This window comes from Salvelinus fontinalis, chromosome 4, assembly GCF_029448725.1.
Source record: "Salvelinus fontinalis isolate EN_2023a chromosome 4, ASM2944872v1, whole genome shotgun sequence".
In the NCBI taxonomy this organism is placed as follows: Eukaryota; Metazoa; Chordata; class Actinopteri; order Salmoniformes; family Salmonidae; genus Salvelinus; species Salvelinus fontinalis.
In genome coordinates, this window is record NC_074668.1 from 66,323,507 (window position 1) to 66,349,254 (window position 25,748).

The 25,748-nt window shown below is 43.1% G+C and overlaps 1 protein-coding gene across 1 annotated transcript in view; it reads right to left on the reverse strand.

The window, feature by feature from the left end:
- LOC129854241 (protogenin A-like) overlaps positions 1-25,637 on the reverse strand; it is a 41,232-nt gene extending 15,595 nt beyond the window's left edge. Inside the window, exons 1-10 of the mRNA XM_055921052.1 lie at positions 25,507-25,637; positions 23,366-23,668; positions 6,873-7,017; positions 6,548-6,681; positions 6,096-6,392; positions 5,835-5,994; positions 5,125-5,372; positions 3,321-3,485; positions 2,115-2,420; positions 41-229 (exon numbers count right to left, since the gene is read on the reverse strand). Coding sequence (XP_055777027.1) covers positions 41-229; positions 2,115-2,420; positions 3,321-3,485; positions 5,125-5,372; positions 5,835-5,994; positions 6,096-6,392; positions 6,548-6,681; positions 6,873-7,017; positions 23,366-23,668; positions 25,507-25,573 — 2,014 coding nt within the window. The 5' untranslated portion in view covers positions 25,574-25,637. The remainder of the gene's footprint in view (positions 1-40; positions 230-2,114; positions 2,421-3,320; positions 3,486-5,124; positions 5,373-5,834; positions 5,995-6,095; positions 6,393-6,547; positions 6,682-6,872; positions 7,018-23,365; positions 23,669-25,506) is intronic.
- Between the last annotated feature and the right edge of the window lie 111 nt (positions 25,638-25,748).

A 25,748-nucleotide genomic window follows, 5' to 3' on the forward strand; every position in this document is an offset into this window, starting at 1 on the left:
TGAGATCATAGGGTGGGTGTACTATGTGGAGTCTACTCACCCAGGCCTCCAATGGTGTGCCTGTTGTCCTGGACACGCAGCTGGATGGGGGAACTCTCAGCCTGGCTCTCCTCGTGGTAGAACAGCCTGTAGCCCTGGACGCTGACAGAGTTTCCTGGTGCCAGCTGCCAGCGCACTATGATGGTGGTGCAGTTCAGAGGCTCCAACTGTAGCTCAGGGGCCAGAGGCACTGTGAGGAGACACAAAGAGAGATAGATCTGTGGTTAGAGTCACTGTGGGGAGACACGAAGAGAGAGAGATCTGTGGTTAGAGTCACTGTGAGGAGACGCAAAGAGAGAGAGATCTGTGGTTAGAGTCACTGTGGGTAGACACGAAGAGAGATAGATCTGTGATTAGAGTCCCTTTGGGGAGACACAAAGAGAGATCTGTGGTTAGAGTCACAGTAAACATCTGAGTATTTATTTAATGTAATTGTTTTGTGAAGAGATGGCAGCTCTGCTTCTAGCTACTAAGCAACTTTTCAGTATTTTTTTGTGTGTGTGTGTTATTTCTTATCACAAGCATTTCACTACACCTGCAATAACACCTGCTAAATATGTGTATGTGACCAATACAATTAGATTTATTGAGTACAGTTCTGAGGATGTAAGGTTCAAACAGAATCTCTCTTTTTAAATTTCATGTGTACTACTTATATACAGAGTTCAACCTGCATGACTATTCATTTTTATTCAGATGTCTTTATTTTAACCAGCTCATCTGAAATAGTACCAAGTCAAGGGAGTATATATGAAACCAACCCACACCCAACCCCCGCTACCCGATCAGGCCTTCTTTACCCTAAGCCCAATGGCCAGGCCACACCAATGTGCTCATAAAGGTCAATTTGCTTCATATTCAGATACCATTGAGAGCTTTGCTACTATTGACAGTCCACAACAATTTATAAAGAAAGGTTAGCTAGTCCTTAACAAATTAAGGACTTGTTCAGGCACACATTTGTTTGGGATACCCAAATTATTAAGAGTAAACCATTTAATATGGCAGAAACATGCTTATTTAGATTTCCCAGAAATAATTTGCTGGACAAATAGGGGCAAAGTCACCAAAAATTATTGTATTGTAAGAGATGCAGGGTGGCAGGCTGGGAGCAAGTTGACTCTGTAGCTTGTCTTGTTCCTTGAAAACAGGAATGCTCACCACCCAGCTGCTCACTGGCTTTACCTGATGGAAATAACCGGCTCCCAGCCTGCAGCCCCCAACCAGAGGCACATCCATAACATGCCCAAGCCTGACACACAGATACACAACCAGGCACAAACACACAATAGCAGAGATGAGCCAGGTCCTCAGTTCTACTGACAGAATGCCTATTCAGCCGACATGATCCTGGCAGAATTCTAGAAAAGATCCTGTTTGTTTCCAAAAGGACAGAGCGAGAGAGAGGGCAGCAGTCCCCTCCCCCACCCCTGAGGCTCAGATGGAGCTCTAAACAGAACTATTATTCCTCCCACCCAGAGGCCTCTCTTTTATGACCCATGACTGAAGCCATTCCGATGTTACTGACAGGGAGGGCCAAAGGTCATGAAGTAACAAACGCAATGCCTTAACAAGATTATTAGAGCAAGCTCTTCTCATGGCTCTCTCTCACACATTCAGCAGAGGACTGGGAAGACGAAAGGTTCAGAGATAATCCAGCCTCTTTGCTCCTATATTGACTATGTGTAGAGGGAAGTGTGTTCTCACTGTGGGCCTGCAAGGCATGATGGTTTTAGTGTGCATGATAAGTCAGTGCAGGAAGTAAGGCAGGAAGTAAGGCCTTACATGTTTATTTCTGTGATGTGGTAGCTTTACAAATCTAAGGTTGAAATTCCGGTTCATGTTATGGCTTACGTATGTCTTTTGACTTTGATTGATTAGAAGTCATACAGTTGTAATCATATCTGTAAAAGCATCATATGTGCACGCAGCAACCTAGTCATAAGACTGGGACACACAGAGAACATGTTTAACTTCAGAAAAAATATCATGTGCATGTCTGAATGCCTGGAGGATCGGACCATCAGGGAGCAGCCAATAACTCATCGCTACTACTGAGGAGCATGTGTAAGTACCTTTGGCGCTGGACGCCTTAGGGGTGCGGTGGGAGGTCCAGGCTGACTGTTCCCCCCAGCCCACGCTAGTGGCTGCAGCGATGCGGAGGAGGTAGATGGTGTCGGGCTGCAGGCCCTCCAGGAGATACTGGGTCATCTCCCCAGGAAGCTCCAGCTGGGTGACGGCCTGGTCAGCGCTGGTACGATAGTACAAGCGGTAGGCCGACACCCGGCCGCGGCTTAGCTTGGCTGCAAGGGGCTGCCAGAACACCTGGATGTCTGTGGGGCTGCGGCTGGTGAGGCTGAGCTCTGGAGCACGCAGGGGCACTGTGAAGAGGGAGACAGAGTGGTCATGTAGAGGCTTATACAGTCACCAACTTGTTCATTACTGTGTTACTGTCTCTGGTTTCTGTCTATATTTATGGTTGTTTTGTATCTTGTTTTGTTGGGGACCAAAGGTAACAGCTAGCTACTGAGACTATAATGAACAAACCCAGAGATACAAATCAGCTCACTGTGCATCACACTCAGTCATACTGGAAAATCAATTCAGTAAGTCTGCAAGTGTACACAATAAATAGATGGGACCTGATTTAGACTGGTATGCAATCATGTGACAGATATTCCCTTAGTCAAGGACAATAGGCTAGTTATTTTCTGTGGAATATGAAAGAAATGTAATTATCCTTGATCATAAGTGGTGGTCACGGTTGCACAGTACAGAAACATTTCATGGGGTGGTGTGAACTGTAAAGGGCCCTGGGGGGGAGTTAGATTATAGTAGAGAGGGTCATTCCTGATCTCTAAATATCAGCCTGACTAATGTTTAACCAGCCGAGTGGTCCACCATCTAATCCTTCCTTATTAGACTCCTCTATTCCTCTGGCGCACCTCTTAGAGACGACCCCAATTAGACAGCCAGGGGTCAGCCCCACTAGATTCATTACAGGACCTACAGTACTGCACACTCTCTACAGTCTATTCATTACTGTTTAACCACACTGGAAAACATCCTCTGAGTCCTCCATTAGAGTGATAGAAGACCTTACACAATGACTACAGGATCAATATGAAGCATTCTCTTTACTATTCATCTGGGGGTGTTTTTATTCATCCTGGGGTGACAGTTATGGCTGCACATTACCTCTGTTTCCCTGGGTTACAGCCCGATAAAGGCCAGGGTGGACTGTATGTTTGTGTATGTGGGAGCTAACGACGAGGCCTCACCATCCTCCAGGGTGTGCTGGAACACATGGTCTGACATGCGGCTGGCTCCCATGGGCATGTAGGCCACGATGTAGAAGGTGTAGTTCCGCACTGACTCCAGGTCATCAATAATGTACCGGGTTGTGTCGTTGCCAATGACAACCTGATATTCCTCGTTGTTCAAGCCTGGTTTCAGGGAAGAAAAGGAAACACATTTAATCAATTAATCAATTACCACCCACAGAGTTGTAAGCTGCATGTACAGGCAAGGAGTTCAGAGGGGATCTGATCCTTCAATGCAAACTCTTTAGGACACTAAAGGGGGACCTAATCATAAAAGGGTATATGAAGATTTGCATACATTCTGAGTACAAAGACAACTTTTGATAACTTTCCATAATCATCATTCTATGATTTCTCTCAGTATACAGAGCAATTAGAACATAATCACTTTGGCTTTAGGAACCTCCTTGTCTGAGGCGCCTGATTCTTACAAATTACGCTGTACATCTGTCTCTAACAGTGAGCATCTGGTCCATTCAGTATGTACAATATACAAAAAGTATCAACTCAATCAAACTGGTTCCTTCCCCTTTTATAGACAACATTGCTCAAGCCAAATTCCAGCATTTGATTTTCCCACATTGCTGGCTGAGCCTAATAGCAGTTTAATTAGCACAGATTAGGAAGGTCCCACAAAAGACTCACTTGTAGCCAGGATGTATTGAATCGTCCAGCCTGATTTCTGACCTGGTAAACAAGATCCTTGAGAGTAAACAGAAAAGGCCTTGTCCAGGGGCCTGAAAGGCCCAGGAAACCTCCCTGAAAAGACACACAAAGCCTCCCTCCCAGTCCAGCTCACACTGTCCCAGTGCCTTGACAGAATCTCCTCTGTTGGATTAGCACACTCCAACACACAGACTAATTAGTTCCTTCTTTCATTAGAACCTCCATTTAGTGCCAAGGCTCTGTGTCTGAGACCTCAGGTGCAGAATTCTTCGGTGCTACCACTCCTGTCAATCTCAACGGCCAGCCATTCTCTGAGACCGGACAGAATGTTTCACGTAATCTTAATCAAGTGCACCAAATCCTTTACAGACGCCAGTTATTTAAGGAGAAAGGGGCAGATTTTCTAACTTACTTCTCTTAACGTCCTTATCCTTACACAGCCTAGCAGGTGTTTCTTTTGCTGCATGGAATTCGTACATTTGGCCTATACAATGGTATTCCATAGCCGGCGATGAACAACAGTGCCTGAATGAACTGGATAACATTTGTGCTGAACTGTTACATTGTTTGAATGTGACTCTTGGTGCCTCTTCATCAACAATACAGGTTCCCAGGAAAGCTAAAGGTCCAGCAGTCACTGACTGGGGTGACTAGTGACAACAGTGCAGCCCTTGTATTCTTGTGATCGGTTCCTGTCTATCCTGCATCTCATCTAGTGTAGGGTGTTCCTGCACTTTTATAACCCATGCACAGGGCTTGAGATCGCCTATGGAAGGCCAGTCCTATTTGTACAGAGCAAGCTGCTGTTCTTTCTTCGGTGCAGTAATCATCCTTTTCCTTGACCTCTACCCAGCAACCAACTATTAACAACAGATGGTCAATCTCCCACATTCCGTTCTGGGGGCAAGGAGGAAGCGGAGCATTCAGGACTCTAAACAGTGTTAACTGTTAACTCCTGTGGCTACCAAGGCCATTAATATGGAATGCCCTAATACATACGACATTAACTATTTCCTGACAACATCAAAAAGAGTTTCTGCTTGAAAAGGTACAAGACATAGAAGAGGCTCCCCCTGAATTGGCCATCATATCTCACCTTCAGCCTTCATGTAGTGCACAGAGTAGGCGATCACTTTGTCTGAGTTGTACAGTGGTCTCTCCCAGGCCAGCAAGATGGCGGAGCTGGATACAGTGTCAGCCCGGATGTTCCTGGGCGCGCTGGGCCGGTCCTCTGACATCACCACTATGAGCCGGGCCATGGACAGCACAGAGCCCTGCTCATTCTCTACCTGGCACTGGTAGATGGCATCATCCTCAGGGATGATCTGGTTGATCACCAGTTTACTGTGGGACAAAACACATATGGCCATATTAGACTTCTGTCCCTCCTTCATTTTCCCCTACCAATACTTAAACAGTCGCTTACCAGCTCTATCATTCTCTTTCAAATCAGAAACCGTTAACAAGCCAAGGCAGTGGTACTAGCAGAGGAAGTAAATTAGTGGGAAATCCACTGAAATGCCATTAGCACGTTTGTAAATTATTCAGCTTCCGTTCTTCTGTAGGGAAGGGCTGATGAATTTTTAATTGGGACTGAGTTTCCAATCAACAAAGACAACTTACCTGTGGGGTAAAGGAATTAGGGATTATGTTTTAATTAACATACAGCAGAACATACAATATGGTTGGTGTTTAGGAGGCAGGGATTTATAAAACAATGGGATGATCATATAAATAAACAATTGAGAGGGAGACAAACAGGAGCAGAGTTATTAGCTACATTCGATCTGGTGTTAGAGCTCAGACCTGTTGTACATCTTGATGCGTCCGTTGGAGTGGACCTTCTCTCCGTTCTTCAGCCAAGTGATGTGGGGCAGGGGAACACCCTCAGCCTGGCACACAAAGCGGGCCGTGCCCGCACGCGGACGGGTCAGGCTCTCCGGCCACTCCACCAAGGACGGAGGCGCTGGATAAGGGAAACGTCATAGATGTAACAAACACCAACGATGTCTGTAATAACAAATGACACTTATAAGAGCTCTACACAGACGACTAACATGTGTTTACCTAGCACAGTGATGTTGGCTGTGGCGATGGTATAGTTGCGTGTGCCAGGGGTAGTGGCTCTGCACATGTACACTCCTCCGTGTTGGGGTTTGATGTCAGAGATGATGAGGTTGCCATTGCCCAGCACCTTGGTGTTGAAAACATCGATGGACTTGCTGTCGGCTCGGCTCCAGGATATGAGGGGTTGGGGGTTCCCTGTAGCCATGCATTCCAGGATGGCACTTTGGTGCAGGGACACAGTGGCATTCTGGGGCCCGGCAATGATACGAGGCCTCTGAGGCAGTTTGGGGCTTGGAGCTGTGGAGGGGAGACAGGATTTGACCAGGGTGCCCACTTCACTACTCAACATAAATATAACTTGGCTTTTATTGGGCTTATAATGTTTGATGCAATGCTTGTGAATATATTATGTTTAAATCTGAAAAGAGTGCTAATTCTCCACTATCTCCCACCTGGAGTGACAGTGAGGGTTGCCTCTGTACTCCGGCGACGGTTGGCGATGTTGGTCGCCACACAACGATAGTTCCCAGCATCCCCTTTTTCCACCCCGTAAATCTGCAAAACGCCACTGGGCAAAATGGTGATTCTGGGACAGACAAGAACACAAAGACAATCAATACAACTGACATCATAGATATTAGAGCACACAGCTCTGATATTTCTATCACTCTGACATGTACAGTTTAAAATCATAATAGACTTCGACAATACTCTCAAACGCCATCTACAGATAAAGTTAATGACATGGCATGATAATGAAATAATGAGAATGCATACCTTTTAGTTGCCAGGGGTAACATGACCCGATTGAACTCCCAGGTGATGATGGGAGGAGGGCTTGCAGTGACTTTGCAGGTGAAACGGGCGACTGATCCTTCTGTCACCACAATGGATGTTGGCTGATTTGTAAAGGGGGAGATACCTACAGAACAAGGAATGGTGAGACACTGTGTACTACAAGAGTAGACACATTCTCTAACGTACAGTACGAAGAGATGATAACTAGTAATGCAGCCATTAGAAAGCAATAACTATTATTGTATTTCTAATATTGTATTTTCCCCCATTTGGATCTATAATACCAATCATCACAAAAATGTATGTTCATGGCCCAATATCGTCTCTTGATCAGCAGCTCATCTTGGTGGATAAGGTTACATGCCTTTCTATCAGTCTAACTAAGCCTCTGTATCTTAGGACTGTTCAGTTAAAATGGAAATCAATTACATTTATGGAAATAAGGGAATATATTGAGCTGCCAGGCATATCTTTAAAATATACACTACTTCACTTTCAGGTTACCATCTCACTAAAGCCCATACCCAGCAGAGGCCAACCCACTTCAGTATCTGCCTGATAGTGAGACTGTAGTGCTGTGAAGCTGAACCTCATTCTTAGAATTTTCATTGAAAATAAGAAAATCGCGGCCTACCGGGTGGCGCAGTGGTCTAAGGCACTGCATCGCAGTGCTAGCTGTACCACCAGAGATTCTGGGTTCGAGCCCAGACTCTGCCGCGACCGGGAGGTCCATGGGGCGACGCACAATTGGCCCAGCGTCGCCCGGGTTAGGGAGGGTTTGGCCGGCAGGGATATCCTTGTCTCATCGTGCACTAGTGACTCCTGTGGCGGGCCGGGTGCAGTGCACGCTGACCAGGTCACCAGGTGTACAGTGTTTCCTCCGACACATTGGTGCGGCTGGCTTTCGGGTTGGATGTGCGTTGTGTCAAGAAGCAGTGTGGCTAGGTTGGGTTGTGTTTCAGGGGATGCATGGCTCTCGACCTTCGCCTCTCCCGAGTCCGTACAGGAGTTGCAGCGATGAGACAAGACTGTAACTACTACCAATTGGATACCACGAAATTGGGGAGAAAAAAGGGGTAATTTAAAAAATATATATAAAATAGGAAAACCTATGTGCACAATTATACCGAAATGATCACTACCCCAACTGCCATCCCCTTTATTCATATAATTGTCCATGAAACTACTTGCCAAGGAGCTGCCATGTCCCAACAAGAAATAAATGCTGCACATTTGCCAAGAATAATCATAAGGGCTGTTGACAGCAAGATCTGAAGAGCCCCACAAGCCATCCAACCTTACCCCTCCAAGACAAATTCTCTCCCTCACCTCCTCTCCTTACAGCCTAGACAGAGTTTATGTGTTGATGCATTGCCGTCTAATCAAGACAGTCACAGGAAGACCCTTTGCCCTGAGATGTAGGTTAGTCCACTATTGAAATCAGCTGTTGTTTTTTTCTCCTTACAAAACCTTGCCCTGTCTCTCACCTTCTCTTTGAAATGCATAACCTCCAGTTCTCCCTCAAATTAGGTGTTATACAAGCACCAGACATCGGATATCAGACGGGGTTCCCGAGGCCCTAACTAACCTAAACAAACCAGCATGTTACAGGTACCTGTCAGCTCATCCTGGCTGGAGCACATTAAACACTGAGGAGATCAGAGAGCAGAGGAAATCTCTGCTAGGCCCATCTTATTAATTAGCTCCTCTACTATGCACATCAATAAAATTCCTCATACGCTTGCTGTAAAACTCTTTATATTTAAACACAGAGTCATTAAGCCCACAGCTGGTTATGAGGCCATGTAGAGGAGGATGGGAAGCTTGATCCATTTTTTTGAGATCATTGATTCATTTCCCCCTTATGGAGCAGCAGAGTTTGGGAAGATCATTCAGTGAAAGATGATACTGAAAGTGAGGCCTTTGACAGGCCAGATGAATGGCCAGCCAGTGGGAACCTAAAATGACTGCTCTATGCTAACAGTAGCATTAAAGGACAATATCACATATAACCAACCCTCACAGACACACGTAGTCCTCACAGACACACAGCATCTAATTCCTAATTAGGCCTACCTCTAGGTCTATTCCTAGAGAGACAACAGATATAATAGGTCTCATATGCTTATAGCAATTAATACATCATTATAAATGTTACCAACATATTATTTGCCACTGATTTTATACTTTAATCCCCCTGAGATAAAGAGGGGGATTAGTGCAGCCGGAAGGTGATGATTGGTAGAGAGGTCTGGCAACATCCTGCTTGGATTCCATACAGTTCAGACACCACCTGAGCTGTATGGAAACTAAACTCCATGAGAACCCTCATGTACACAGCGTGTGTCCCATTACTGATTTCACCTAAACCTTATCCACCGTTAAGAATGATGTTGCAAGTAGTTCAATGTCTAGAATAAATTGTTAATCGTTTCAAAAAGGTTATACAAAATAATCTAGAACATTATGTCCCCCCCATTTTTCAGTCACTAAGCAATAAAAAACCCAAAAGCCATTAAGGTTATCCACTGCTATCCACTCCCATCCCCCTTTTGAACTAAACACGCCTCAGGTCAATAGTTTGTTAAAGTTACTGTCCAGTGAAAATATTACTTTTAAAAGTTAATAATACGTTAACTTATACCCAAATAATGGTGTTGACTTACGATCCTATACTTGTATTTGTGGCCAAAGCATAAATTGGAGAAAAAACACTTTAAAAAACACACATAAAATTTGTATCTCAAACAGACTGTTTAAAAAATGCTTGCTATTTCCTCATGGAGGATGATATGACCAGTCAACTCTACTCTGCTGTTGGTGTACGCCCACACTGGAAACACTCTTTTCATGCCACTTCGATACCGAAATGACTTTTTCATAGCAGGTTAGGAGACTTAACATAGCCGATTAGGAGACTGAGGTTACGGTTAGGAAAAGGGTTAAGGTTAGGGTTAGTGAAAATGCTCTCCAAACCTGCTACGAAAATCACTTTGTATCGAAGTGGCTTGAAAAGAGTGTGTCCCACACCCACACCATTCCAACACAGAAAATCTCTTTTGTAACACACTTAATTACATTTTTTTTGGAAAGAAAACTATTTCACTCATATTGTAATTAATAATACCACATATTTCATAGAAATCTGGAAACACTGGACAGTTACTTTAAAATAAATTATGGTGTGCTGCTCTTGATACAGGCCTCAATTAAATCACATTTTTAGAACTACTGGGATAAATAAAATATTTACCAAAAAGCCCCAGGGCTGGATAACATCAACTTAATTATCATAAACAAATCAAACCACTCCTGGCACAACTGTGACCCAGTGCAACCAACGTACTAGGCTACATCAGTGAAGGACTATATAAGAAGACTACATCAGAAATACCCAAAACAAGTACCACAAAACAAAATCCTCTTCACCCATTTACTACTCCGAGAAAAAGGAATCAGATAATTCAAAGATACACGTGACATGTGTCTTCAGATTCAAAACATCTGCATGTTTTCAGAATGCAATGCGCACCACTTAAGTAATGGATTAACAAAAGACTGTAGTGCTCTTTAACCTCTGCACACATCCGATGCTGTTTGTGCTGCAGGGGCAAGCAGTCATCAGCACTCACAGATGAAGAGGCAGTCTGAGGGGAGTGGAGAGGGGCATCAGAGTACCTCTCCTGGGCTCTCTCTCTCTCCATCCAACTCTCTCCCCCTCCCTAGGCTCAGTTATCTCGCTAGCCCAGTGTAACAATGAGATACCGTACCCAGTGTTTGCCTTCGGAGGCTCCCCCACTAACTTTATCACAGAAATGACCACTCTTCTCTAAATTCTGCACACAAAAAACCCTGAACGCACATCAAACACAGCAGGCTTGCTAGGGGAGAAAAGAGAGGGGGGAAGAGCCAACAGATGAAGAAAACATACGAGGAGCTGTGCAAAGATTACAAGGAGCTCAGATTTAAAGCGAGGCAAATCCTCACTAGGTATAAGGTTCATCGTTTCTGATTGAACAGCTGTTGCCACTGACATCAGAGAGGACCACAATCAACATCTTCTTGCACCTTAAGTCTGAATAATTGAACTATTACCACTCATAAAATTGCACTGACAATCAGCACACAGCACAGGAGGTGCGCTTCTAGATGTATCCCTAACAAACCTTTCTTAGAGTTCTACTTAAAAGCAACGTAAATCTCAAGCACTGCTCTCGAGAAACCTTGCCTAAAGGTAAACTCCACCCCATCATAAACACACTGGATTGTGTCCTGGCCTCTATAACGGCCGATATGGATAGCTGGACGTAACCTGGGTTTCCAGGTGTCGTGGTGCTAAACAGTGGGAAAGCCCTAACTGCCAGACTGGGCTCTGTGAATCCTGATCAGCGCACTGCACTCTGACGACTACTCTGTGTCGTCTTCAGGAAGGCGGCAAGGGGAATTCTGTCCCTCCTAAACACAGCTGACCCTCTGACATTTCAAGGTAAAGACCTCCTTGTTTTTTTCACTGGCCGCGGGCAGAGCATGTACCGTTCATGAGCAAAGCCAGAATGAACCCAATTAATTTAGGATCCATAGCCTACATTGTCTATCCTGACCAGTTTTACAGAGCTGCGCCACTTTGCCTTGAACTTTCATTTGCAGAGCGCTTTACTTCTAGTATTAGATTGTGGACTTTCAAATGAAATGCCAACTTCTCTAATGGGTTGTGTCCCACCAGTTGCTGTAGAGGCCCATTTCTTTGTGTATAGTTATTTTGAAGACAAGGAGACTGATCCTTTCACTGAGCCCCTGGCCACTTTGCTTTGGGCATTTTTAATTGAATTAGTTCTGAGCTGTAAGGCCTCTTGTGCATCATGCCCAGTGCAGCCCTCTGCAGAGGAATATTTGCTGTGGAGATAAGTGCAGGCAGGCATTGGATTGGGACCATCATTGAACGGATACAGGGGCCCATCCCTCAGCAACACGCTCCCATGGAGGAATAAAATGTGGAACCTCTGATCAACATCAAACACATTCCTAAGTGTTGCACAACAGCAGCAATGCAACATGGAGGCATCCATCCCAGTAGCCCGGGGCCTGGGGGCTTGAGAGGATGAGCTTCCCAGACACAAAAAATGCTTGATTGACAAACAGAGAGATCCTTATTGATTATTGATTAACTACTAAGCCTCAGTCTAAAATCTATTCTGCTAGGGTTTGTCGAGCTGTGGTCACTGCCATGGCTGCTCAAAATATGCGATTGACCATTTCCTTTGAGTGATGATGTTCGCCAGAGGCGGCACCTAATGCTCCTAAATGAAATATTAAAGCAGATTAGCTGAGGCTCACACTACAATGACAAGATTATACCTTCAACTATCTCTGTGTGCCCATTTACCATTTACTTCTTCCTTCTTCCAGTCACCTTACAGATTACTTTTGAAACACATTAAGAATAAAATACGTGCTCTGCATTGCCAGCAAATGCTCATCATATGCACCTCCCCCCTGGAGCTTTGGGTGTCTAGTTATTGAGAAATGCCTCCATAAATGAAAAAGTGACTTGACTATTCTCCACCTTTCACAATGTGTTTATGTTACTTAATGATTTCATTCAACCACATGGAGAATATATAACTACCAAACCCACCTAGCTAAAATTGTAAAATAATTTATTGTTTACCCGGATGTTTTGTCCAGCTTGTTTCTAATGATGGGGTGAATGCCTGCGCCAAGCGGCACAAAAAAAGGATCTGGCCATCTGCCCCTTGCAGTGACCCCACCTCTGACCTCCAACCTCCACAAATCCTGTCCAGCACTGCTGGGGTGGCCTAACGTTCTCCTGCTGGCTCTCTGCAAACTGCCAATCAATCACTCAGAGCCTCCTAAAACTGGGAGGTTACTCTTCTTTCCTACAGATACGAAATGCCCCCGCTAACATGCTCTTTCTCTTAAACCCTGTCCACTGCCATTCCATACTGGCACAGTAGAACAACGCTTTGCATAATGCTTTTCTTCATTTAGTCACTGTGCAGATGGGAGATGTTGGTTTGCTTTACTGTGAAGATGATGGTGCTGAGTTGCAAAAAAAATATGTTGCTATTGATCATGAACAAAGTGAGGATTCACAATAAATCAAATCTCTAACACAAAACATAATGATGGGTGTTCCATTATTAGTAATGACCATTTAAACCTCCTCTAAGGTTTTGCAGCATGCAGACTTTGCACCCTTATCCTAAGAAACAGAAACAAGTTTGACAGCAACAAAAAAAATCAGTGAGTGACCACTGAAAACACCTTCACCAATGTCCGAACTAAACTATAGAATTATTCCGTGCCCTGCCTCCCAGCTGGCCGATCTCTTTGTTTTCGAGAGGCCTGCTGAAGCCAGAAGCTCAGTAAACAGCAGGTCAGTGGACAGGTCAAGCCCGGACAAAGGTTCCCTTAGAAACTTCAGGGGCCAGCTCTGTCCCCCTTCCCCCTGGTCCCTCCATAGTACAGGGGTGCTCTATCAACCCAATTCTCCCCATCCCACCCCACCCGAGGACATGCTCTTTAACAAATGGTAATCCAATATTCAGAGCAGTTACATGCTCTCTTCTAATTACTATAGCTTGAAGGATCACACTGCAGGCACAAATTCTACCTCACTACTATGTAGGTAAAAAAAAGACTTGTAATGAGGTGGAAAGAATGTGTTCTATATGTGCTGTATGGAGAGGTTTTGTTATGGACATGTTCAACACAGCCACTGAGCATGCCCAATGAGCATGAATAATCCACTAATAATAAAAAGCAAAGAATATCTTCACAGTAAAGCAAACCATAAAGCAAATGTTTATAGTGCGCAGAGTCAGTATACCTGTGCGTTCAGATACATCCCTTTGTGGTCAGGAGTTTACTATGTTGTTCTCTGAGCTGTAACTCAGAAACATTCCTACGTTTTTTTTTGTTGTTTTTTTTTTGAGGGGCAGAGGAGTTCAGAGTTTAGCCAGGGCGTCTGTCGACAGGTCAATGGCTGCTGCTGAGCTCTGCTCTGAGGTCTCCTCTGCAGCACTAATTTCCTCCAGGCCTCTCGGTTCCTAGCAGTAGACAAACACAGTAAGTGGTCAAGCAGGGGACATAACTGGAGCTTTCTATCTACTTCAAGGCCCTGGCTACATGTGTGGCTTCTCCTCGCTCCTGATTGGAACAAGGTGGATGAGCACTAAGGCCAGATCCAGAGTGGCTGGTCGGGGGATCTGCTCTGGCAGCTTTGGCAAAAGCGATCTGCAAAGCAATTGAGTGGAAACACTGGCCCTACTCCTGCAGATGACCTGGGCCAGGCCTGCAGCTTCACTACGCATGACTAGGTAGAGACTGGAGTTGGTCCTGGTCAGGTCATGTGGTTAGGAAACCCTCTGTGCCCTACTTATAATCAGTGAAAGTATAGAGGAGTATTGATTCCTCCCACCCTTATGAGTCATAAGTGACAGAACAAATAACATTACTGTAAGTGTTAAACAGTAGGACTGAAGGATGATTTCTTTGGACAGCATTACAAGAGAGGAAGAAGCGAACAGCTATTTATGACTTCAACAAAAATCTTTGGCCTCATCCCAAGGTCCAAATATTGACAGTTCTGTACTGAACCCAATAGAACATTTAACCACTTTAGCATTCAACATCATCAGACCTGTCAGAGAGAGTCAACACAACTAAAGCTGTTAAGCATTTGGTTTGATTTCAACCAATTTCTAGAAACATTTTTTTCAGTGATAATTACTATGATCTAACAAATGTTTGACATGGTGATATTGATTTGTGCAATTCATTGAAATGAGGGACAGCAGATCTGTGTTGTGGGCTGTGGACAGAGCTGGTCAGGGAAGGGTTCAGTACGGGAGGGTGAGTGGGTGGGGAGGAACGCTCCTTTCCTGACTTCATACGCAAATGACACATGAATGGCCTAATGCTTGGATTGAGAGGAAACAGTTTAGCAAGCAAGCAGTAAATATTAAACTGTTGAGGTTTCATGTAAATGGACACTGCCTTGGCTTGCAGCTCACATTTTATGAAAGGTCAAAAGGTGGCAAAGAACTGAGAATCCCAAAAAATACCAGAAACTATCCATTAAGATAAGTGGAACACCCAGGTCTCTCTCTTTCTTTCAAGAGGGACTGAGTCACGTAGTGCTTGGGTCTTTGTCTGCACATTGGAATGCGTCACACATCGGAATGAGTCTTAGGTATTCCACACTATGTAACAAGAATAGCTCCTAACCTTAACTCTGAGTGGAAACAAAAGGAGCTTGTTGACCAATCGATCCTTTGCTTTGTTTCCTTGTGTTGCTTTAAAGGAGGCTATTTAATGAGTTTCAAATTGAATGCCTCCAATGGAACAGAACCCAAGAAACTCTTGAGTGATGAGTTCCTTCATAATGTGCAAAGACCCCACACCACCTTTGTCTTTTCCCCCTTTAATAAATAATAAGGGTTCCTGAAAAAGAATGCTCAGCCTGGCAACTGAGGGGAAGAATGCAATGCTGAAAAGCCCCACAAATCAATTATTGGCCGGGCGAGCTGGGCTGGGCTGGGCTGGGAAGCAGGCTACTGGAGGTAAGAACAGCCCAATGGTCATTGGCCCAGGCCAAACAAAGCACATATCCCATGAGCACTGTGACCTCTCAGTCCTCTGGCCAGTGGGGGAGTGGGGTTAAGAGAGGGACACTTGGCCCCTCCTCCCATCTCTTATCTGGTGTCAAAGTTCTTCAATCATTCAACATCAGCCCTTCACCCACCAGAGACAGTGCTTTCATTGTGTCTAATCTCTTCATCAGAGTGCTGGTTTTAAACAGTTAATTTTCAAATCAGTACAGTCTTCTACTTAATTAAGGGGAAAGGGAAGGGGGATACCTAGTCAGTTGTACAACAGAATGCATTCAACTGAAATGTGTCTTCCGCATTTAACCCAACCCCTCTGAATCAATTATTGTGTCATGCTTTGTTTCTCTAAAATGAAAACAAGTCACCACAAAATAAGGTTTTGTGCTCAAAATCCAATAGGAGATGATGCCAATGGAATAAATCTTGAAAACATAACACATTTTTTGGGTAGACATACCTGTAGATTGAGTGGGGACTGTTGAAGTAATTGATAAATGAGAAGGAATGTCTAGCATTATTGCAGGGAGGATTTCAATTGTGAGTACTCTAAGTACCTAACATCTATTGGGTAATCTAAAGAAACCTTGGACCTCTGGAACTTCAGTCCAAGGAAACCATGGAAACCATTCCAGATGCTGATGAGGGAGAAAAGAAGCCAGGCTCAGAGACTTATTTCTCTTAAATAGTTATTTCAAACATTCACTTCAATCCATTACTGTGCCTTTAGGTCTGCTTTTCCTTTATTGTGGTCCTAATGCTGCAGAGCCTTTACAGGTCTAATACATTCCTTAGCAACCAAAATAAACACTGGGGCTGTGGTCACACACGGAGAGAGCTGGTGGGGTCAAACAACCATTTTGTTGGAGTCACAAAGTCTGCTGTGGAATAGTCATTTGGGTGCTTTATTGTGGACAACAATATGAAGTTAGTAAACTGTTCAGCATTAGGAATCCTTACAACCATGTACTCCATTTTTTTAAACCTGTACAGATGTTGGTCAAGCTGGTTTGACCAGCATGTTATAGCTGGTTATGCTGGTTGGCCAGCATGGTCTAGCAAGTTTTGCTGGTGATCAGCCTTCGAGGTATTTTGGACACTAGTGACCAGCCTTCACTGTGTTTTGGACTTATAACAGCTTATGTTGGTGTAGTATATTGGTGACCAAGCTGGTTTTAGCTGGTCAAGCTGGTCTGACCACGCTCATCATTATCTTATTTCCCAGCATGCGCTATTGCAGTTGATTTTTAGAATTGTTTGTTGTGTTTTTTGCATGTACATTGATTGATTAATTAATCTTATGCTACACAAAGGTAAATAACATACATTTTTCAAAACTAATCCAATCTGTTAGTTGGATTTATTGCACCCGTTACTGAAATGGTTGTTCCAGTTTATTATTGGAGTAGTCTCATTTCTTCTTCTTCTTCCTAACCTTGGCAGTCATTCTGAATGCATATTGTGGGGGGAAAAAACGTCCAATTGTTGGATATCCCCACTCTGGCTGGATTCTGTTAGGAATAAAACATCACTTTGCAAGCCAGCATGATGTGACTTGATGCTGGTTCTGCTGGTGACCAGCTTATGCAGGTCACCAGCAAAAATACAGGTGAAGCTGGTCACCAGCAAAAACATAGTGAAGGCTGGTCACCACAAAAACACAGCGAAGGCGCCACGAAAACACAACAAAACGAGCACCTATGCTGGTCTATGCTATTTTTTTTCATCAGGGATGTGTGTGTGTGATTCGTTATATATTTTATGCCTCCTATCTATTCTCTCTTATGACATCAATGAGCAAGATATATTCTCTACACTGGTTTTGTAACCTCGAAAAAACAACAACTGGGAGCTAATTCTTGAATCAACTAAAAACATCCCAGCACACTCACAGTAAGACCTTGCATCGGAACCGATGGATAAGGATATGGGTAAAGACATGGATATGGTTTTACAATGTCTGTGTATTGCGTAATGCCCTGTGAACCTCTGGAAACATGGTTTAGGATGCCTGGAGGGATCATACTCATGAGACTATGTCTCTACGGAGAACCCCATCAATCTGAGGAGGCCTATTGACAGCACTCACGTGGTTAGCTACCAAGTCACATGGCCGTTCATCAAGACACAATCCCCTCTCATCGTTTCCCTCAGGGCAACTGACATTTAACGTTTCTCAAACCATCCATTTCCTGCCTGTAATGGTCGACTTAAATCATTATCTCTGACTCAACACTGTAACATTTACTTGTTCAGAAAAATACCAGGTAAAAAACGGAAGCCCGGCTTCGAAGTGGGAGCATCTGCTCCGAGGACAAAGGGATTTTCAAAGAGTAGAAACCAGATCTGAAAACAGAACTAGCCTAAGATGATGTTAGGGATGGTTTTCCCACATTTATAACATAAAACCTTTTTAAAATCTTCAAAAAAATCATTCTAAAATCTTTATAACGTAAAAGCCTTTCTAAAATCTTCGAAAGCCAAGTTAATATCAAATCAAATCATATTTATTTATATAGCCCTTCTTACATCAGCTGATATCTAAAAGTACTGTACAGAAACCCAGCCTAAAACCCCAACAGCAAGCAATGCAGGTGTAGAAGATCTGTTAATAAACAGATCACCGACCATTTAGAATACCACCGTACCTTCTCCAATATGCAATCTGGTTTCCAAGCTGGTCATGGGTGCACCTCAGCCACACTCAAGGTCTTAACCGATATCATAACCGCCATCGATAAAAGACAGTACTGTGCAGCCGTCTTCATCGACGTGGCCAAGGCTTTCGACTCTGTCAATCACTGCATTCTTATCGGCAGACTTAATAGTCTTGGCTTCTCAAATGACTGCCTCGCCTGGTTCACCAACTACTTCTCAGATAGAGTTCAGTGTGTCAAATCGGAGGGCCTGTTGTCCGGACCTCTGACAGTCTCTATGGGGGAGCCACAGGGTTCAATTCTCGGGCCGACTCTTTTCTCTGTATATATTAATGATGTCGCTCTTGCTGCTGGTGATTCTCTGATCCACCTCTACGCAGACGACACCATTCTGTATACATCTGGCCCTTTTTTGGACACTGTGCTAACAAACCTCCAAACGAGCTTTAACGCCATACAACACTTCTTCCGTGGCCTCCAACTACTTTTAAATGCTAGCAAAACTAAGTTCATGCTCTTCAACCGATTGCTGCCCGCACCCTCCCGCCCGACTAGCATCACTACTCTGGACAGTTCTGACCTAGAATATGTGGACAACTACAAATACCTAGGTGTCTGGTTAGACTGTAAACTCTCCTTCCAGACTCACATTAAGTTAAATTAAGTTAAAAAGTCCAAAATTAAATGTAGAATCGGCTTCCTATTTTGCAACAAAGCCTCCTTCACTCATGCCACCAAACATACCCTCGTAAAACTGACTATCCTACCGATCCTTGACTTCGGCGATGTAATTTACAAAATAGCCCCCAACACTCTACTCAGCAAACTGGATGTAGTCTATCACAGTCTCATTCGTTTTATCACCAAAGCCCCATATACTACCCACCACTGTGACCTGTATGCTCTCGTTGGCTGGCCATCACTACATATCCGTCGCCAAACCCACTGGCTCCAGGTCATCTATAAGTCTTTGCTAGGGTAAGCCCCGCCTTATCTCAGCTCACTGGTCACCATAGCAACACCCACCTGTAGCACGCACTCCAGCAGGTATATTGCACTGGTCATCCCCAAAGCCAACACTTCCTTTGGCCGCCTTTCCTTCCAGTTCTCTGCTGCCAATGACTGGAACGAATTGCAAAAATCTCTGAAGCTGGGGTCTTATATCTCCCTCTCTAACTTTAAGCATCAGCTGTCAGAGCAGCTTACCGATCACTGTACCTGTACATAACCAATCTGTAAATAGCACACCTGACTACCTCATCCCCATATTATTACTTACCCTCTTGCTCTTTTGCACCCCAGTATCTCTACTTGCACATCATCATCTGCACATCTATCACTCCATTATTAATGCTAAATTGTAATTATTTTCAACTCTAGGGCCTATTTATTGCCTTACCTCCCTACTCTTCTACATTTGCACACACTGTACATAGATTTTTCCATTTTTCTTTTCTTTTGTGTTATTGAATGTACGTTTATTTGTGTGTAATTCTGTGTTGTTGTTTTTGTCGCACTGCTTTGCTTTATCTTGGCCAGGTCGCAGTTGTAAATGAGAACTTGTTCTCAACTGGCCTACCTGGTTAAATAAAGGTGAAATAAAAAAACAAAAAAAACAATGAACCGAATTTGGTGTTATTTTTTGTTAAATAATGCCACAGTCTTTCTAAAGGCCAGAGTCAGAAAAGACTTGGCAGCATGACTGATAGTGATCTATTAAGGCTGGGCAGAAGGCACAAAAGCTCCCCACATGTTCCACAAACAATCTTCCAAGGTGAAGGATGCAACACATGAAAAGCTCAGAGCCACAGTAACGCTCACTCTGAAATCTTTTCACAGCATTCAATGAGGAGTGTTTTTTCAATGCAAACAGGGGCGTCATAAACGCCACCTAGGGCACAGTAACATCAATAAAAAGCATCTTAAGACCTAAGGATACAAAACAAATAGGCCATGTCGGAAAGTCATATCATTTACAAAAAGTCACTTTCTCAAACTTAAAAAGAGTTGATTGAAAAAGCATAATTGAAGTTAGGATAATCAAATTTGATTTAAAAAAACAAAATCTAAATGTAAAAAGTTTAATCAAACTCTGCAGTGCCATTGTCATAATTACCCTTTCAGCAGTGAATAGGCCCAGCTGTCCTAACCATTGATCTCTGGACAAACAAATGCCCCCAAATAACTCATTTTAGTCAGGGGGCAGTTTGGGGCAAGGTGGACAAAGAAGGCCAGAGTGAAAAGCTTTTCATTAATTCTTCAGAGTAGCAGAGCAGAAAACCATAGTGAGGAGACCACTAGCCTCTGCCTCACTGGCTGGCCATGCAATAAAGTTTGGCCATTTAGACACTCAAGGAAAGGCTGTGGTATGAGTGAACGGCAAATTCAAAATTGTGTGTGTGTGTACTGTATGTGTGTGTGTGTGTGATTCTCGACAACCCCCACTGCCACCTTTGTTTTCTACCACTGAGCATTTCTCAGGTACGTGCAAATTTTATGAGCTTCCAGATAGACCGTCAAGCAGGTCTAAGTGTCCCTTTAAAACAAGCCTATAAACTCCACTGGCAGCCTTTATCACCTCTTAAGTTCATAATATAAAAGCACAAACCCTCTCAATTAATAAAACTACAAACACATAGCGTCCTGTAAAAATCACGGTAAGGACACAGGCCACTGTAATAGCGGACTGAAACTGGCTGTATAGCATGTGAGAGGGTCAGAGTCGTTTTAGTGGCTTTAAGGCAGTCACTGTTTTCATGTACCTCCTGCAAATCAAGACTCATTAACTCTGTATTTTATTGGTGTACCATCTACAAGTTTGTGTGGCATCTTCCAAAACAAAAAAAGATTGAGGTTGTATTGCACTCAATTTTCCTGATAGTAATCTCGATTAACCCAGAACAAAAGTCTTGCGTAATTGGTCAGGTGCTCGATTAAGTTTTGGGTCCATACATGTTAAGAGAAGGGATTTAAGAGATGCTAGAACGAGGAGCGGAACCGGAACGAGGAGCTTCACCCTCTCTCTTCGCAAGTTATGGGCCAAATGTCCCCTCCCCTTCCGGAATAAGAAAGATGCTTACACTTGCAAAATCGTGATTTGTCCAAATAAGCAGTGGCAAAAAAAAAAAACAATGTAACTACTGCTGCTCATTATCCAACAATTCCCATTATTTCCCAACAGATGCCATGGTACCGGTTATGTTTACATAGATCTGTCCATGAGCGATTATCCTGAGAGTCATTTCAAAAGTGCTTGTAAAGGCCCAAAAATACAAAAATAGTAACTTTTTCTCTTTTCCATATAAATCTAGGCCTATCTGGAAAGCAAACATTTTATCAATGGTGTCTGTTTGTTTTAGAGGTCTTCAGTAGAATTTAGCTTAGGGAACTGAACCAGGACTGACACATTCCTGTCTCTCAACATCTACTTGTCAGTGGATTGTCAGGATCATATCAGACAGGAGATGTGCTCCTAAAGAATAGTTTTCCAACCAGTAGGCTCTTCAGGAACCATGACCTCACAGCGGTAAATCATTTTAACATTTTAACAACTAAATAATTTCACAACAATCCTGCCCAATTTTACATGGATCAGGACTTAACTTTTCCATATACAATTAGAATTAGTAACCATCACAGTATTCTTGGACGGGTGAATGTCTTAAATGCCACGTAAAAGCTCAGGTCTCCCTGTGAAAGGGAATGTAAGGGAGGGAAAAAAAGGCTAATTCTTTTGTGCAAAAGAGGAGAGCAAGAAACATGGCCTGGGGGGTGGTGACACCAGGGAACAGGGTCCCTAAAGAGCAGCTCTGGCTAAAGCTGTTCCACTGGCCCTTTAAAAGAATAGGCAGCAGGCTCATATACGTGCTACTGGGAGAGAAAAAAAGCATTTCAAAAGAACAATTCCCAGTGATCATGGAGCAACAACATGAAAGCCCAGTCCAGTGAATAGGGGTCATCTGCTCTTTAACACTGGTGTAACCGGCATCCTGGACAGCTCCTAACCTTTCAAACCTGCAGCTCCCTCATTTGCACACCAATGGACATATTCTCCTCTACTCAGAGTATCTTTTTGGCTTAAGGCCTCGAACTTTGAAGGCTGTAACCCCCCTTCCCCCAATGCCACGACTGAAGCCTCCAATGCCTTCCTTTCCTCAGCTATTAGGTGGATTAGATAACTGGAATGCCCAAAACGCAGAGAGATTAGAGATTAGACGCACCAGACTACATAGAAAATGATAGCACCCTGCTGGTGATGAGAGAAAGACCACTTTTTCCTCTGTTTCAGAGCTGGGAACTGCCTATTTTATGCCTGTTAAGAGTGTAAAGTCTCCATCTACTCCCCAATGACTATGTCAGCTTGAAACATTTTAGCAGATAACTACAAGCAAGATCTCTCACTCTGTTAAATTATCATTTCAACACAGAGGATTGTTGCTTTACACTCTTAGAAAATAAGGTGCTATCTAGAACCTAAAAGGGTTATTCGGCTGTCCCCATAGGAGAACCCTTTGAAGAATCTTTTTTGTTTCCAGGTAGATCCTTTTGGATTCCATGTATAACTCTTCCACAGAGGGTTCTACGTGGAACCCAAAAGGTTGGGCACAGCAGAAGAACCCTTTTGGAACCCTTTTTTCTAAGAGTGTACATGAAACCTTTTGTTCAGTTGTATACCTGCTAAGAAGTTAAGAACTTGTGCTAATAGTGCAGGGCTTGTACTAAGCTCACCTCTAAAGTGGATATCATTACCATGCTTTCAAGATGAAAACACAATTGTGACTCACGATTTCCGTTGTTCATCAAGTAAATGTTATTATGACATGCTATGACATAACATCCTCAGAGTAAGGCTTGATTAACCTTTCAAAGTATTAAACACATTAAAATAAGTCACACAGATCCTATGCAGTTACATGAAATGGTAATTATATGTAACTACACTGTAACTAAGAGAATCGAAAGAGAATGTGGACGGTTTATGTTACATATCATAAGTAAGTAAGTGTACAATGTACATCCAATGTAAACTGTTGTCTACTTTTCTACTGTGTTTATGAAGTTCCCCATGACCAGGCACAAACATGACCAATTATGTACATCTTCTGTGGCCCAAAGGTTGGAGGCCCTGCATAACCTCTCCATTTTTCCATGTGATGCTTATACACATATCCAGTATGATACTTACTTGCAATTGTAAGACAGACTTTCTGGCTCAGGATGGCTCCATACTTGTTCTGAGCAAGGCACTGGTAAAACCCTTCATCTGATTTGTCTCCTCTCCTGCTCTCCACCTCCGAAATAGAAAGTGAGCCATTGGAGAGAATGTAGACGCGGTCATTCTCTGCAACTTTTACTCCATTTTTAAGCCACCTGATGGCAATAGGCGACTCTCCGTGCGCCTGACAGTCCAATATAACGGCATCCTTCCGCATGACAGTAACATCGTGGGGCTCTTTGATAAAAAATAACTCACTAAAACACAAAACACCTGTGGGGAAGAGAAGAGAACAGAGTCAGTGCCTGGCTGAAGTGGGAGAAGACGCAATGTGATGAAATTAGCGACAATTCTAGGCCAGGACCTACAACTATTCTACTTTGTCCACAGGCATATTGCATTGGTAGGATCTACACTTGAAAGCATGTTAACATCATAGTGCATACAGGCAAGGGCTTGGAGCGCATCCAACAGCAAGCAGGTCTCGGTGTACTGAGGTACAGCACTCCTATTTAATTTCTTGCTGCTCCAATTGAATCCTATTCCTCATGTCTCACAAAGCTGTGAAGTCACTGATTTCATGGCTCCATTCAGTCACAAATGTTTTATTGCACTCCCCAGCATTAAATTCATAAGTAGCTCCCCTTTCAATGATAAGACTGCCAGCTGTAATAAAGTAGCAATCTAGGCAGGAAGCAAAAGCCTTTATAATTTTCCAAATCAAATGTGATGGCTTCAACCATCTAACGTCCTAATGGAAATGTTAATTGCTCTGTTGGCTACTAATAGTTTAATGTTAAACAATTCCTAATTTATTGTGAATCGTTCTGAGATAACTATGGGATTCACACTACCTTTACACAATCCTTTTACATGCCTTTTGTATGCAAATAGCTTACAACCATTTAATTTAACACTTCAGACTGCAAACCTTGTAGCCTACCTTTGGTTTATCATAATTCACTAGTGCTAAATAAACCCAGGCAACATGTTTTGAGGCATGTTCAACAGTATAAGACTTCACATAACACTTTATAACACTTGAATACTTTCTATAACACATATTCTCTAATAAACAAACACTATACTTGATCTGACCAAGTTCCATCTGAGCTGTGGGACCCCATCCCATGTCTCTATGGTACAACACCGGAGATTAGGTAAATGAATTGATGAAAGCATGTACTATTTAAATGATAGGCCAGTATAACCTACTATATATATTTCAGAAATACCACATGCACTTTGATAATCAAATTGGTCTACACATTTGCTTAAGGGGGAAAATACAAGCTGTCAAAAAGGTTTGATGTAGGCTACTAGAAGAAGAAAAAATACAACACCATTCACTAATTAAATTGTTGGATATCAATTTCAATATATATGTATACATTTTAAACATTGAGCTGATCACCATGTTCGGAGCAGCTACTTCCCACAGCAATTTACACAACATTATATTAATTGTTAATTGCCTATTTTAATTGACTGTATCAAACGTCAAAGTGGATTATTTATGGAGAGAAAATCAGTAGCCAGTTTTTCTATTGATATAATAATTCATTTGTATGTACTGAATGAATACAACATGAGTTAGGAATAGCTAACCTAAATGTTTTTTTGCGTTTATCAATATCTCAAACCAGGGCTGGTAATATTGCACAATCCACGTGTATCTAATTGCTGTGTTGTGCTGCACGTATACAATTTTATGCAGAAACCCGGGTTATCGTGTAACTCGAGACACAAGCAAAAACCAAGCATAAACGTGTATAGGGTCTGTGTTTATCTAAATGTATAGCCTACATAGGGCAATAGTCGAAGCAGTCAGTGGTCAGCGTGGCCATTTCATTGCCCCCTAAACTCCGGGCAGTGCGTCCATTCATCTATAGAAATCGCAACTAAGGCTAAACTCTTCAATGTTGAATATTCGTTAGTACAGAACTAACTTCAACTAACTTCTTCTTTATCAGTGTAAATAGCAACCCCTATAGGAGTAACTTATGAGAATGGACACACTTCCAATGTCCAGTTAGGCATTTTACCACCACTAAATCCGTCCCTATAATTTCAATTTGACATAAACTCAAACACAATATTAACTGTCTTACCTGAGATTGGAAGAAAAAACGCAAAAAACAGGAAGCGCTGATATAATTTCCTTTTAAAAGACTCCATTTATTCAAATTGTTCTCGCATACTAACTCTCTCAGCCACTACCTCCAGTCGAACTACGTGCTAATCCAAGAGGAAAGTGACTGCGCTCCTGATCGCAGCAGGGATTACTTTTTCCTCGGAGCAGATGGACATCACCCCACCCAGTGCTGCGTTCTACGGTTGAGTAATTCATGGG